Source organism: Corvus brachyrhynchos, unplaced genomic scaffold, assembly GCF_000691975.1.
Source record: "Corvus brachyrhynchos isolate BGI_N302 unplaced genomic scaffold, ASM69197v1 scaffold91, whole genome shotgun sequence".
Lineage (NCBI taxonomy): Eukaryota > Metazoa > Chordata > Aves > Passeriformes > Corvidae > Corvus > Corvus brachyrhynchos.
Genome location: NW_008236442.1, coordinates 783,431 through 797,963, shown reverse-complemented (window position 1 = coordinate 797,963; position 14,533 = coordinate 783,431). Strand labels below are relative to the sequence as shown.

The 14,533-nt window shown below is 44.5% G+C and overlaps 1 protein-coding gene across 1 annotated transcript in view; it reads left to right on the top strand.

The window, feature by feature from the left end:
- Positions 1 to 14,533, top strand: part of CADPS (calcium dependent secretion activator) — a 173,211-nt gene that overhangs the window by 81,560 nt on the left and 77,118 nt on the right. The window contains exons 13-15 of the mRNA XM_017747151.1: positions 5,425 to 5,561; positions 10,605 to 10,792; positions 11,853 to 12,008. Coding sequence (XP_017602640.1) covers positions 5,425 to 5,561; positions 10,605 to 10,792; positions 11,853 to 12,008 — 481 coding nt within the window. The remainder of the gene's footprint in view (positions 1 to 5,424; positions 5,562 to 10,604; positions 10,793 to 11,852; positions 12,009 to 14,533) is intronic.

Genomic DNA, 14,533 nt, shown 5'->3' with positions numbered 1-14,533 from the left:
AGGAATGCAGAATTAAATCAGTCTCACATAACTTGCATGAATTTAAAACTAGCCTGTAAATCTCTTCTACGTGCTTTAAGAAGCCTGGACCTCTAACTTATGAAATACAAATTCACATGTTTCTGCAGCCATCCAATTCAAAATATTCTTAAATAGTTACAAAAACGCTGTGAAACAATGTTTTATATTATAAATAGCTGTTCTAAAACTGTGTTTTTAACTTGCCACACAAGGAATTATGTAAGTGCGTACTACAAATTCTTATTAATCTAACTACCAATCCTTAGATAACTTAGATTGCAATTCAGTGCCTCGTGTGTCTGGTGATTTACAGGAGCATTCATAATAATTTATTAAAATTCTAACTGAAGCAGAAAAGAATTTGTTTGAAGCAGGGGAAAAGCCATAAGCCACAGGAATAAACAGCCCATTAAATTTAAAACTATCTTCTAACATGCAATAATATGAAAGGTAGAAGAAAGAGCTCTTGGCTTTGCAGCTGAGAGGTAAATTGAGGCTCCTGCATGGAGCCACAGCTCCGCATGGGGAGAAGGTTTGGGGAGGAGGTTTACAGACCCCTGAGCACACACACGCAGAGGTGCAATGACAGTGCACAGTGAGGAGGGGACATGGTAAATCACCAGCTAGCACTGCCAGCAGCTCACCCATAATCCAGCATTTGAATCCAGGTACAGGGATTTAGTGTTTCCCCCTCCAGAACACCAGTATTTGCTAGTGAAGTCTCTCGCTCCACACGGGCAAACCAAATGAGGTTTTCAGGCACTTCCCTGGGTATTTCTTTAACAAGGCACAGCCCAAATGTGTCTGTGAGCAGGAGGGGACCCCACTGCCCCTCAGGGCAGGCAGTGGGTTGTAGTGGGCACTCTGTGAGTCACCCGCCGCAGTGCATTGCTGGTCAGGCTGGAAAAGTTCTCCCGCTCTGCCCAGCCAGGCCATCGAAGACTTTTCTAGAAATATCTGTAAATGAATAGCTGCCATCAATCATTGTCATTCCTTTATTTCATGTCTCCTGATGAGGTTGACTAGTGTCATTGTTTGTTACTGTCCAAACCACATCTTCATTCTTGTAATGTCAAGCAGATATGACAAGCACACATTTTCCAGATGAGTAAGATACAAAGTCACCTTTTAATTTACAGTTGTTTGGGTTTTTGTTTGTTTGGTGGATTTTTATTGTTTTTTCAATAGGGAAATGTGTTGTAAAATTTACTGAATTTTCAGTTGCCTTTGGTACTAAACCAAAGTCACTCATTAATGAAAAAAAAATAAATCTATATTAAGAAATTCTTACAATAAAATGGCTACCTACAGCCTTTTATAACAAGAATTCTTTTATGGAGCTTGTCCCCCACTATTAACTTCACTGCTCTCAAAGCAAAATCTGCCAAGATTATTGCTGGAGCAAAAGAAACGCAGAGAGCATGGAAATACATTTAAGAAAAAAAAAAAAAAGAATGAGAGATTTGACTGGTTTGTCTCTTCCTTTTTAAATAACAGATAGATAAAGATAAATACAGCCCTCAGAGAACCAAACAGTGGGATAGTCCTCTGGTTTGCATGATTCTTGTTATTGTTGAAATCTTTGTGTTCCTGACACTGGCAGATTTTTAAGACTCTCATTTCAAACACATGTAGGGAGGGCATGTGTGACAGGGGTCCAGTTAATGGAGTCAGCACAAAATGCAAACTGGATAAAAATGGACAAAATAAACCCAGCAGTATTCAAAAAAGGCAGTAATGTAGGGGACCAAGTGTGATATAAAAGGCCAGAGTCTGCAGTTTTGCAGAAGAAAGGTTTGTGGAGCCTGTGCTGGCCATGTCCATCCACTGGCAGCCTCCCTTCTGAGACCACCATCGAACACCTTTCAACTGCACTCGTGTGCAGCTTGTCTAAAATGTAACATGACTTTTGTGGGCCTGCAGCAGCATTTCAGCTGGGGCCCCAAACAAAGAAACACCAGTAAGCTTGGCACGGCACCTTGGGAAGGGATTGCAAATTACTGGAGCATCATATAACTTTCTTCCTTTGGTTGCTCCTTCCTTTTTAGCTAGAATAACAGAGCAGGGTCAAAAAAGCAGCTGTATTTGACTGAAACAATTAATTTAAAGTACTTAAAAATTGGCTACACAGTTTGGGTGTGAATATTAGCCATTCTCATTTTGTGCTTTGTTTAAAATCAAACTGTATAGGCCATTTTGAAAGAAGGTGGATTATACATAGAACTTATTTCATATGCAGATGTTGGCATTATTTTAAATTGCAGATATTTGTCTGAAGCAGAGTAATAATATATTTAGACCTGTTTTTTTCTTTTTGTGTTGCCTATGAAGTTTAATGTTTTTTGTATCATTTGATTCATTAATTTCATTTTTAAAAGTGAGTCCACTGGAAAAATCAAAATACAAAAGTAAGTTGCAAGGTGCATGGGGTGTTTATTTAGAATAATTAAGGGAAGGTGAGTTTAGCATAGAATTGACTTCTTTAACCTGCTCCTTATTATTTTTAAGAATTTTGGCCCAGAGAAGCATCTGGCCCAGAGCTGATATTTCATTTAAAAGAAATACACATTTGTATTACCATTCTCCACAGACATCTCCAGGTCACATCACGACAGCTGTGGGTGCTGATGTGCACCCACCCAGCCCTGCATCTCTGCTGGTGCAAAATGGTTTGGCCATGCAAGAGCTGTGGTCCTGGGCTATGCAGGGAGAGCTGCAGCTGCTCATCCTCCTCCCCATGGCAGAAATCCACATTTTAAATCACTGACTGAGCAGAAGTCATGTGCATCATGCTTTGCTGGCCACTTGAGCTCACCTAGTGCCATGTCTGATGTCTCTCTCTTCATGTGGTTGTTCTGAGGAGGAGAGATTTGGGGCAAAGGGGCTTTTGAGCAGGCACCCAACGGAAGACATGGCTTCAAAGTCATGAAAGTAAAATTGCCCCTGATTGTGGACAGTTGTGAAGGGCATTTAATCACTGTGTCTGTTCTCACACTTGGCAGGGAACTGTCTGTGCCTCTGCCTGGGGCAGGGAGATTGTAAAAAGCCCAGCCAGACCCTCAGCTATGTGGAAGCCAGCAGCGCTTCAGTCGGTTCCCACCAGCAGAAGGTCTGCTCTGTGCCCACCTTGCTCACAGAATGTAATGTGGGGAAAAGCTTATTAGTGTGGAATAAAAAATACTAATTTCAAACATTCTTTCTAGCACATATGCTCAAAAAAGTTCACCAGCTAAAGGGCTAGAGGACTCTTCAAATTTCCAGCTGATTTACTCAGCTCTCAGAGCCTCGTTGGCTGAGCAGGAGGATTGACAGTGTATCAGGGCTCCTAATTGAAAAGTAATAAAATCTCTGAGCAAAGCTGGTAAATGAAGGCCTCCAGCCAATTTGTCAGCTTGCAGTCAACTCCGAGGAGCCGGGCAGAGCAGCAAGCCATTAAAAGTAGTCTGATAATAGCTGTTAAAATATTTTCTGGGCACTGGGGATGGAATGAAAACAGTACAGCCGAACTCTTCGGGAGTGAATGCAATCAAATCCATCTTGGCCCAAAGGGACAGAGACAATGGGGCAGAAAGCTGTCAAAACAGACAGGAGTCAGTCTGTGCTGCAGGCCCCAGGGCTGGGTGGGTTTCACATCCCATGCCCAGGGATGCTGGAGAGGTGCCATGGAGGTGATGCACTCCCCAGGGAGGTTGTTCCCATCCCCTGAGCCAGCCCTTGTGCTGACACCTCACTCAGCACCATTAGCCGCTTCTTCTGTCCTGGTGCTGAATGCACAGAGTTGCCAGCAGATGAGAGGATTTGGGTCCTGGAAGGGAGGCAGGGGTAGGGGGCAGCAGGACCCAGCACACAGAGCAAAAGAGGGGAGCAGACCCTCAAAAATTAACCCTCTGTGGGAAAAACATCAGTGTTTATTCAGTGGGGTTATAATGAGGAAAGTTGCCAGCTACAGCTGAATTAAGTATTGCTAGCAGCTAATTGAAATGTTACATGTTTTAATTTGTCTGATTTCTTTCCAGTGGGTGATGTTATTTATACAGTTTGTATATAGATAACGACAGACTATACAGAAAATGTAAAGATTGCTACCCATGATCATTACTATGTGAGAGCACTGACACAAATGAGGTATTTGGAAAGATATGCCATCCTTCACAGCTAAATATTGAATAGAAAAACATATATAAAAGAACATTCTCACTCTCATTTAAAGCTTTTTTTTCTTTTTAATTAAGGATTTTTGGGGGTTTTCTTCTGGTAAAGAGGGATTTTGTTTTAAAACAAATACAGTTACCATATACTCCTTGTGTGGAAAACTGCATTTTTGTGTCCTTTCAGCCACATTGTTTCAAGGCCACCCAGTTCCCCTAGGAGGCTATGAACAGGGGAAGGATTTAAATCCTATTTTCTTTGTCGAGGATTTGGCAAGAACCCATATAGTAGGAAGCTGAGCACAGACAAAACCTAGTGAAAGGTGTCCTTTAATTCCCCAGCCGCTGCTAGAACAAAACCTGCTCCCAGTGAGGTCCTGGCTGGCCGCACCCAGGCTGGCTTGGCAGCTTCATTTCAACTGCTGAATTTGGTGTATTTTTAGTTAACCATGTTGAGATTAATTAATTAGCCCCTAGGAGTTAGTGCCCATAAACGTCACCCAAAGCAGAGAAGTGTGAATACGTTGAGGCTGTTAATTCACCCAAAAATGGCAGCTCGTAATCTAGGCAGAGGAAATTCAGTCTCTCCATTGGGATGACTGGCAGCTCTGGCGCACTGTCGGGTTACTGCCTCTGTGACAACAAACTACATATCAATTTAACTTCTTAGCAATGCTTAAAAGAGCATCTTTTTATTTCAGTGAGGTAGCATTTAAAGTTGCTGTTAGGAAAAAAAATTGCCGTGGGGAAGACAAACATTGGCATTTGGAGGAAGAACAATGTAACTGATGTGATACCTAGAAAAGCTAGTAAATGTAGAGAAAAAAAGCTGTAACTTCATTAGAATGGCAGAATCTATTACAATTAACCACAACTATCTAAATAGGAGCTAATTTACTTATGTGAGCCAAAATTCTGTTAACTCATAGTCTATTGTAAGATGCAGAGTGAATTCTTGCGTTTGTGTTCTGGTTTTAAGTACAGAATAAATGCACTATAATGAGCAGTTGACAAGATGTTAATTCTAAAATCTTTTGCCTAAATGCAATAATATAGTCCATAACTGATGCAAGTTGACAATGGGAGGTGAAGTGTACTGTACAGCCTGCAAAGAGAAAACTTAATGGCAATGGAGGGAAGAGGAGATACTTGGCTTTCATGCTTCATACTGTATATTTTTTTCTGTTGTATTTGTCAATTAAAATGTCTTATATCTCTCTAAATGGTGTCTTTCTCTATATGTATAAATGAACAGATGCAGATAGAGCTCAAAAGCATGGCATGGATGAATTTATCTCTTCCAATCCCTGTAACTTTGACCACGCTTCACTCTTTGAGATGGTTCAGCGCCTCACTTTGGACCACAGACTTAATGATTCCTATTCTTGTCTGGCAAGTATATTCTTTGGTCTCTAGTGGTATAAACATCAAGCAGCAAAGTCAAACCTAGTGCGAGTGGGGGCTAATCCCCCTGTTGCTGAAGATTGACTTCTGTTTACACCAGGTTTGAATTTGGCCCAGACGTATTTTCTTTTGAGAGGCTGCCTGCAGTGAACTGACTGCTGTTCTTCTCCAGTCTCACTGTCTTTATAATTTCTGTTTGCAATGTTTAAAATGTTTCTTCCTGCAAAGAAAAACTCCAGTGTGGGAGTGTGAAGTAGAGAGCAGTGTTTTGCAGCCTCCTGCACTGCCTTCCAGAGTCTTCAGGATGAAAGAACAGGGGAAAGATGACTGTCTGGTACCACCTCCCATGTCAATGGAGTCCCACCAGGAATAACTGTAGCCCAGTTTTGTGTCTCTTTATGAGCAGGGGTCCCAAGCAGGTAACAGATGGGACTGTGTGGATAACTGCAGTGCTGCTGCAGTCTGTCCATGCTCACATAGTTGCATGCCCATCCTGAGTACTCCCATGAGCAGCAGTTGCAGCTCTTTGCCCACTGTAGGACAGTGGCACTGAGCTGCTCCAGGACAGCTTGTAGCCTTTGGCTGGGGTGCAGTGCTTCAGGGCTCTTGTGCACTATAAGGGCTTAAATAACAAATAACCAATAACAATGCAACCTGAACAAATAATTTTTAGCATTTTCAATAAGGAGGATGAAGAGGCTCTTAACTTTTGAGAAAACAACATGATAAATCCTTTCTAGAGTATCCTGAAACAGAGGACATGGCATGGGACTGTTGCACAGGGTGGCACACTGGGGTGTCATGGTGGGCTCCTTCATCAGAAAGACCACACCATGCCAAGAGCCTTTGCCAGCTGTGCAGTCCCTGGACCTCTCAAGTGCCTTGCTGTTAAAAGCAGCAGCCTGGGAACACAGCTGAGTAGTTGGCAAGGAGGCTGTTGCTCTCAAATCCTGCCCTCCACGTCCCTCTCCACCATGGTGCTCTTCTCACTGTCCTGCTCCTTGCACCACATACAAGGGCCAATCTCCTCTGAAGGACTGAAATCCAGTAAATGCCACTAGCAATAGTGAGTTGTCACCTACCTGAGGAGAGGCAGGGCTAGGAGGAACAGTTGTGGACATTCCCTGAGGTAAGAATGGGGTGGGGAAAGGCTGCACTTTAGCTGCAGATACCCAAGTGGTACAAGTAGGCTTGGTGGGAGCATTGTCAGACCTGCAGCAGGTTCCTCACTGGTTCCATCAAGGTCCTTGCTCTGGCAGGCAGTGACTTTGGCATGCAGCTTCTGCTCTCCACGCATGGCTGACCCTAGGAAGACCATCCCCATCCATGCATGTCTGAGAGGTTGGCTTGCTGCTGGTTTGTCTCTGTGCAGTCTTGGGCCTGGTGAGAGAGCTGTGGCCATTGAATTAAACTCATGGAGAGGTGTGAGGTCATCAGTGAAAATGATTAACAATGTTTTTCTTCAAGAAACCCACCAGCCGCACTTCTGCTTGTTATGGAGATGTTTAGGCCCTTGCTAGAAGCTACCAGAGCAGTGGAGCTCCCCTCAGCACCAAGACTCATCCTCTTCGGAGTGGAGCATCACCAATTAACCATCTTCTTTCAAATCACCCATTGCAGTGTTGGAAGGAACAGAATAATGGCCTGTGTTCACCTACGCTTGGTTTCACGTGCTTCTTTATTTACTTTACCATGGTTTTGTACTGATTATGGTATGCCCTCAAAAACTGCAAAAGCTCCCACTATTCTTGCTGTGTCTTTGGGATGTTGGTGATAGCACTGTGCTGAGTTGGCTGGAGGAGCTGTGAGCCCATGGTAAGCCTGCTCTGTCCACTGTGTGCCACTGGGCAGTTCTTATTCCCTACAGGACATTCCATGCAAGGTCCCACAGAGTTTTGCCTTGTCACACCTCTTGTTGTTTTCAAACATGGACATGGAGGTACCAGAGAAGACTTACCCTGGCATAACTCAGCATTGCCTCCTTTCCGTGGAACCAGGTTAAACAACACTATTGTGAGCCCAGTCGCAGACTGAGCCAGGCATCCCTAGGAAAACAAACAGCCTGGCTGACTCATCCCAGCCACGGCAGAAGTGATGTTTACTGTCAGAGAGCTCTGTGCTGGGGAGGGGGAAGAACAGTTTCTGCAGAGTTTACAGAGTGGTCTTGCCCATCATCCACAAAATTGATACTATTTCCTGGACTTTTGAGAAGAGTTTTCAGCTGTTCCAGCTTAGTATGGACTGCACACACATGTGGGTCTTCATTCTTTTCACTTGGATGTGTGTGTTGTTTCTGAAACTGCCCTCCAACTCTTCCCAAGACTTCCCCACCCACTGCCAGCATCCAGCTCACACAGCCATCTCTCTGCTGGAGCTGTATTGCCCATGATGTGTCAGGATTCATGGAATTTGCATTATACAGCACAGCATGTACTGGGGAGAGATCTTCAGAGTACCCAGCCTAACTGAGATGATGTGAAAGAGTCAGGTTAAGACATCCATGAAACAGGCCGCCAAGATTAAGTTCTCTTGGCTTTACTATGATAAATGGGAAAATTCAGCTACTGAAATGTGAAGTTTCCCTCAAAAACTCTGGTTTTCTCAAAAGTTACTTTTGCCTTTAGAAAACTGGCCTATGTGTCACCAGCCCTGACCTTGCTTTTCCCAGCTCCAAAGCTCCCCTGGCATTCCCTGCTGGTGCTGGGACATGCCTCCTTATCAGAGCAGTTCAGCTTGTTGAACACAGTCAGTGGAGCTCCTTGTGCTCTGTGTCCTTCCTCCATTGTCCCTTCCAGGTTTCCTCATGTCATTGGAGACAATCTGTGAGGCCATGCTGAGCTGTACCTATCTGTGCTGGGGACAGACACCCCATGTGTCATCTCTGTCAGCTGCATTTGCCAGGCTGGCTGCGTGTCTGCTGGTTGGGCCAGGCAAATCTTCATCAAGAGCCAGGATCTGCCTGAAGATGTTGGGGATCTAAATACCGCCTTTCATCAAACCCTGGGGTTTTTTCTCGGGCTGTGGGGAGCAGCATTTACTGCTCCATTGGATCCCCGTTCAGCAGCATTTCATTTCCTACCTCTGCCATACCAAGGAAGACCTCCTGGTCCTTCTGGGCTCTGGATCTGCTGCCTGTGCTCTCATGAGGTCTGGGGCTCATCACTGAACCTCTGAGCTCTGCTCACGCTTCCCCTCATTGCACCATGGCAGTGATTTTGAGTGTTGATCCCCATCCCTTCTGTTCTCCTGAGAACCAGCATATCCCAGACCCTGATTCAGGGGAGTAGTGTGGGATGTTCTAGATTACTGGGTTCAGCCTCTGCTTCCTTTGCCTCAGACTCTGATACTTGACTCCAATGATATCAGTACCAGCCTTCCCATCACTATCGGTAGAGCCAAGATTTCACCCCATAGGGAGAAATGAGTTCTTTGTTTGTATTAGGTGAACATAACAATTTCAGCTGCACTTCTACCGCTGTATCCAAAAGCAGAACAGTCACGGTATCTCCATATTTTTACCATTCCCGATCGTGAAAGACTTATGTGAAGAGAGACAAGGGATGGTCCAAGGATGTAAGAAACAAGCAACATAAAGAACTTCAGAATCAAGCACAATACCACCAACCAAAAAGCAGACAAAAATACCATTAAAAGTGGAGAAGGCGAATATACTCCTCCCAAAAAATAGCCTTCCAGAGGGCCGTCCCATCTGCATTGTTCTGTGTCTTCATTTTGAAATGTGCACTTCTAGTGATCCCAGCACTGTAGCTACTCCCTATAGCTATCATTTTCCCCTCATTATTTTAATTCTTTTCTCAATCTGTTTTGGAGTTGGCCCAATAAGGATGAGCAAATCCTTCTCTATGTCTTTGAGCTCTTAATTGATATTTCTTCAACTCTTTTCAAAGCAGCTATTTTGGCATCTAGAAAAGATTTGGTGTCATCTGAGTGGTAGAAAATATATTTTAATCTTTCACAGCAGTGTTGTTTCTAAGATGTAGCATTTGGGGTAACAGATGGGGTGGCAAAGAAGTTGCCTATAGGGGCAGTGCTCTGCCTCAACTACTCTCTCGCCCGCTGCAGGAACTTTTCAATTAAATGATGAAAGATTTTGCAGCTTGATGCATTCCAGAGCTGCGTCTTAGCAATTGTTTAGCACCCAAATTTCCATGTAAATATTGACAATTTTGCAGCATTTTGAAAAGCAATCTACAAGATTATTCTTGTTCTCATTAGTGCCTTTCCCAAAGGCAGAGGCACGCTCCACTTTGGCTGTACCGGGACCTTCACCGGAGCTGTCTCCTTGCAGGGAAGGGCATCCTCCATGGCAGTCCAGACATTGCACCACAAGCCTTGTGTCGCCAGTCCCACCAGGACTGATACAAAGAAATGGTCTGAGGTTCCTGGATGTGTAAAGGAACCCTGCTCTTGAGCAGACCTCCCCTTGTTTCGGTGCCAAGGGGCTGGGCCATGTCAGAGTGTGTCGCCAGGGGCACGCAATAAGGACAATGGGAAATGTCCCTTTCTGATACTGCAGAATTGCATTTCTCCATCTGCAGGACATTCCTACCTGCCAGATGCAAGAGAAGTCATTTTTCAGTGTAATCATCTTTCCCCCAGATCAATCTTTCTGCTTCTGGCCAAATGTACAATCCCATCCCCAGAATGAGACTACTGTTTCACACTGTTTAAAGAACCAAACCTTTGTCATCTCTTAAAGGTGTCTTTTTTTTCCTTTGGTCTTTTTTGCTAGGTGCTGACATGAACTGGCCTAACTTTTCAGCATTTTAAATAACATTTCCCTTTAATTGTAGCATAATATGTTTTTGTTAATGGTTGCACTGAGTATATGCTGTGTTTGAGTGATGATGTACAGACTGTATTGTTTGAGTGACCTCTCTCCTTTTTCCTTAATGTAGCCTTAGGTTTGTATTTCTCTTATTAGAACAGTTGATCGCTACACCTCCAAATCTGATAGCCTTTGTATTTAATAACTTATATTTAAAATCAAGTCTCTTTATTTCTAAACAGGGCTGGTTTAGTCCTGGCCAGGTCTTTGTGCTAGATGAGTATTGTGCACGTAATGGAGTGAGAGGCTGTCACAGACATCTCTGCTACCTCAGAGATTTGCTAGAGCGCGCAGAAAACGGAGCTATGATTGACCCCACCTTACTTCACTACAGCTTTGCCTTTTGTGCATCACATGTTCATGGCAACAGGTAAGGAGTTCTTCTTGGCTAGCAGCGCCCTGCCAACAAGGGATGACTTTGTCAAATATAGGTTTCCTTGGATAATGCACAACAGTCCCCAATTTGTTTTCACAGTGGATGTTTGGCAGCAGCATTTCTAGTGGCATAGTCAATTTGTTTGTTTGTTTCATTGCTTGTTTAATGTAAGCAGTAAAAATGCACATAGAGGATCCAGAAATGAAGGTTTTTAACTTACTTGCCCAGGCACTTGCTAAGATGCAGTTCTGAACAAGATAAGGTTGCAGTCCCTGTGTCTGTCACAGGTTGAATAAATAGAAGTAAATTATACACTGTGCTGATTTAATTGCTGTGCAAGAGGATCTGACAAGTTGTAGCAGTGAAATTTTCAGCAGTATCAAACTTCAGTGCTCAGAAGGGCTTTAAGCCCTTGGGCACCCATGTCTCATTTAAAGTCCACGTGACGTCAGTTCAGAAATTGCTTAGATGTAACAGAAAATTATATCTTGCTATATTGTAAAGCAATTTAAGTTTCAGAAGAAGGCAGTTCCTTTCTCTCAAATGTGACAAACCTTTGATGGGAGGAACTGGAGCTGTGCTTTTCCCCCCCTCTCTGTTTATTTTGTTGACAGCTGTGTCATCTATTGCAGCTTCTTTTTCTGCTTTTTTTGTTAATTTATATTGTATACTTTGAGATATTTTGTATCCTACATGTGCTGCTGAAGAAAGGAATGTTATAAAATAATTAGGTGTTTTCATATACCCTCTGGTAAATATCAACCTGAATTATGACATGCATTGCCCAGGTTTCACATTTCAAGGCTGCCACTTGGTTTTGCAGTTATTTTCATACATCTTGTCGTGGAAACCAAGTTTTGCTTCCTTAGTTTCTTTTTTAGTTCTGACTTTCCGTTGCTCATTCATTCTTTCTTTGCCAATTGTTATATGATTTCAGTTGTTTCCTTTCAGCTTAAGTTCCTTTTGTTTTATTTTGAGGTTTTTCATGCTTTCTTCTTGTTTCTTTCACTTTTGCTGCCGGCCTTGCCCCTCGCATTTCAATCACTCCCCCAAGCCAACTCATGGCAGAATTACTTGGTGGGTCACAGCCAAGTGCAGACGGTGAGGGGGGAAAAGCCTCTGCCACTGAAACGGAGACAAAAAAGGACTCCAAAAAGGAGTCCAAAAAAAAGAAAGAGCCCAAAACCCAGCCGAATCCAGAGCCAAAAAGGTAAGCGAAAGTGTGCAGTGCACAGGAGTGTGTTACTGAAGGTGCCTCAGTCACTGAGCACACTGGGCAGTTGCATCCCCACGGCTCAGGGAGACCTGACTCTGGCATTCGGGTCATGTGCTCTCCTGGGAGCTGGATGGCATTTGGGCACCCAAGTCCCGTAGGGGATCAGAGACTTAGGTTTTTAGGTGTGTGTTTAGAAGATGGCTCACATGGTGTTTAGGGGATGGGACCAGGCAGTGAAAGTGGCTGCCCCATTGCCTTTTGTCCTAGGGAGGACTCATCTCAGCAGACAGCTGGTGTGGGAAGAGGACCTGGCTCAAAGCCCGTCTGGCCCATAACAGAGAGGAGGTGGGATGCTCATCACAGCTACCCCGTGTACCTCTGTACATAGTCCAGCACAGCCAGGGCTGAAGCCTCCTCTTCATCAGGGTTGGCGGCAGGAGCTATCTGATGGTATGGGCCAAGGTGACAACCTTCCATTCCCTCTCCACAGGGCTGGAGATTGTGGGCTCAGAAATATGTCATGCTTTCAAACCAGTCCCATGCTATACAGCTGTCCAGGGCTGTGTGTGGCTGCTGTGCTGTGCCGGGAGCTGCTGGGCACTACCAGAGGGGCAGTTTGGCCACAGACGGGCTATTTCAGTCACTCATTTAAAATATTCCAAGAAAGGAATGAGGTGTTTTGCTATGACTTAGCTGTCTTTAGCTGACAGTTGACTTCACATCCAAAAGCTGAAGGTTCATGTTCCTTCTTGGTCTGTGCCGTCTCTCTGTTGCCTGGGGATTGCGGGAGGCTCTGTGTGGGAGCTGCAAGGCTGCAGCATTGCGTGTTCCCACCAAGGGCAGGCTCTGGTTAACACCCAAAAGTTTGTTATGGAGTCCAAGGGGTGCAGTATCTGGCTTTTGCTACCAGAAGGTCACAAAAAGGGACCACGGTGGGTCTCAAAGAAAAACGTGACTTCGTATCTTTCGTTCCTACTCTAAGCAATATGAATATCTGAGTGGAAGAGTCAGGATTTCTTTTCAGAAAGCTGTTAAGGCCACATGCATCGTGCATGTGCGAGCTGGCTGGCAGAGACCGATTGAAAGACAGTATTTACCCATGCAGTTGCAACGTGTGTAAAGCTTGCTTTAGCTCTGTCCCTCCCTCCCACCTGCTGTGTCCATACATTGCTCGTTGCCTTATGACTGGCCCTGCTCTCCCCAGGAAACTTACAGCTCTTGGCTGAGCTGAAACTTTCCATGTAAAATTTGTCAAGGTGGCACACCTGCCCCAGGACCCGGCACAGCATTCAACAGAACATCTGTGGAGCAGCCATGCATTGCATTGCTGTTGGGATGCACAGTGGTCTGGGAAAGACTGTGTTACAAGGCGTTTTTATTTTTGACAAAGGCTTCTTTTTCCATTGAATGTGGAGAAGTGTTGATTTTCTTCACAGAAAAGAGTTCCTTCACTTTTAGACAGTAAAAACCCCTGAACGGATGGTTTCGCTTTCCCCAGGATGAGGTTGGCTGTCAGACAGAATATGCCACCCAGTAATGAAGGTCGAGCAGTGAGGTAATTTCATGTGGCTATCAGTCTCCTGTATTAGCAGCAGACAGTGATGGAGCTGAGGTGGGCTGTCTGTTTGTATCGTGTTTGCATAAGGTCAGGCAGTGAGACAACAGTCGCTTGCAGTCAGCGGGAAGTGCAGGCAGGCTGCAGTGCGGATGCTGAGGACACCCTGAAGGTCAAGGCTGACAGGATGACAGGCGTCAGCGTGGGGATGATGCCTCCTCGCCTGTCCAGCTCCTGCCTCGGCAGCACGGCCGCACCGCAGCCAGGACGGGAGCAGGAAGGCTGCTGGTGGAAATGCATCTCTAGCTTGGAGCTGACCCTGTGGCCGCAGCAGGTGAAATGGTCAGAATGGGATTTTGTGGACAGTTTGGAGCCCTGTTGCCTTACATGTCAGAGTTTGGTCTCCCCCTCCTTTGGGCTCATGTATCTTATTCAGACCCCTGACATGATCTCTCCATACCAAGGCTGTAAATCACTGCTATTTGCATGACAGTCACCTTAATTTTTCTCTTAATTTCATCTTTTTCACAAGTAGAAATGGAGTTTAATGTAAATTACTTGCCCCAAGTTTCACCTCCTGAGATACCTGACTATGCAAATTCAGGGTGTGAGGAAAACAGGGACCAGCAAGAGCAATGTCCACTTGGTTTACTGTCTTCAGGTACTTGCTCTTCACTGAGGCCAAGGAACTCAATGCTTTTTAATTGTTGTGGTCACTCATTAGCTAGTAATGGAGTTTGGTCCACTTGGTATCACAGGATGCCTTTTGTAAAGACCTATCATTATGAAAAAATGTGACTTCTGATGTATTTACATAGGTGACAGGTAATAAAGACACGGAATTATCCAGACATCCAGCTATACATGTTGTATGTTTATTGATGTCTCTTTGCTTTTGGTACCACCACTATGTTGCTTTTCTTTGTCAATAGTCCTCCAGACAACTAGAAAAGGCAAGAGCAGG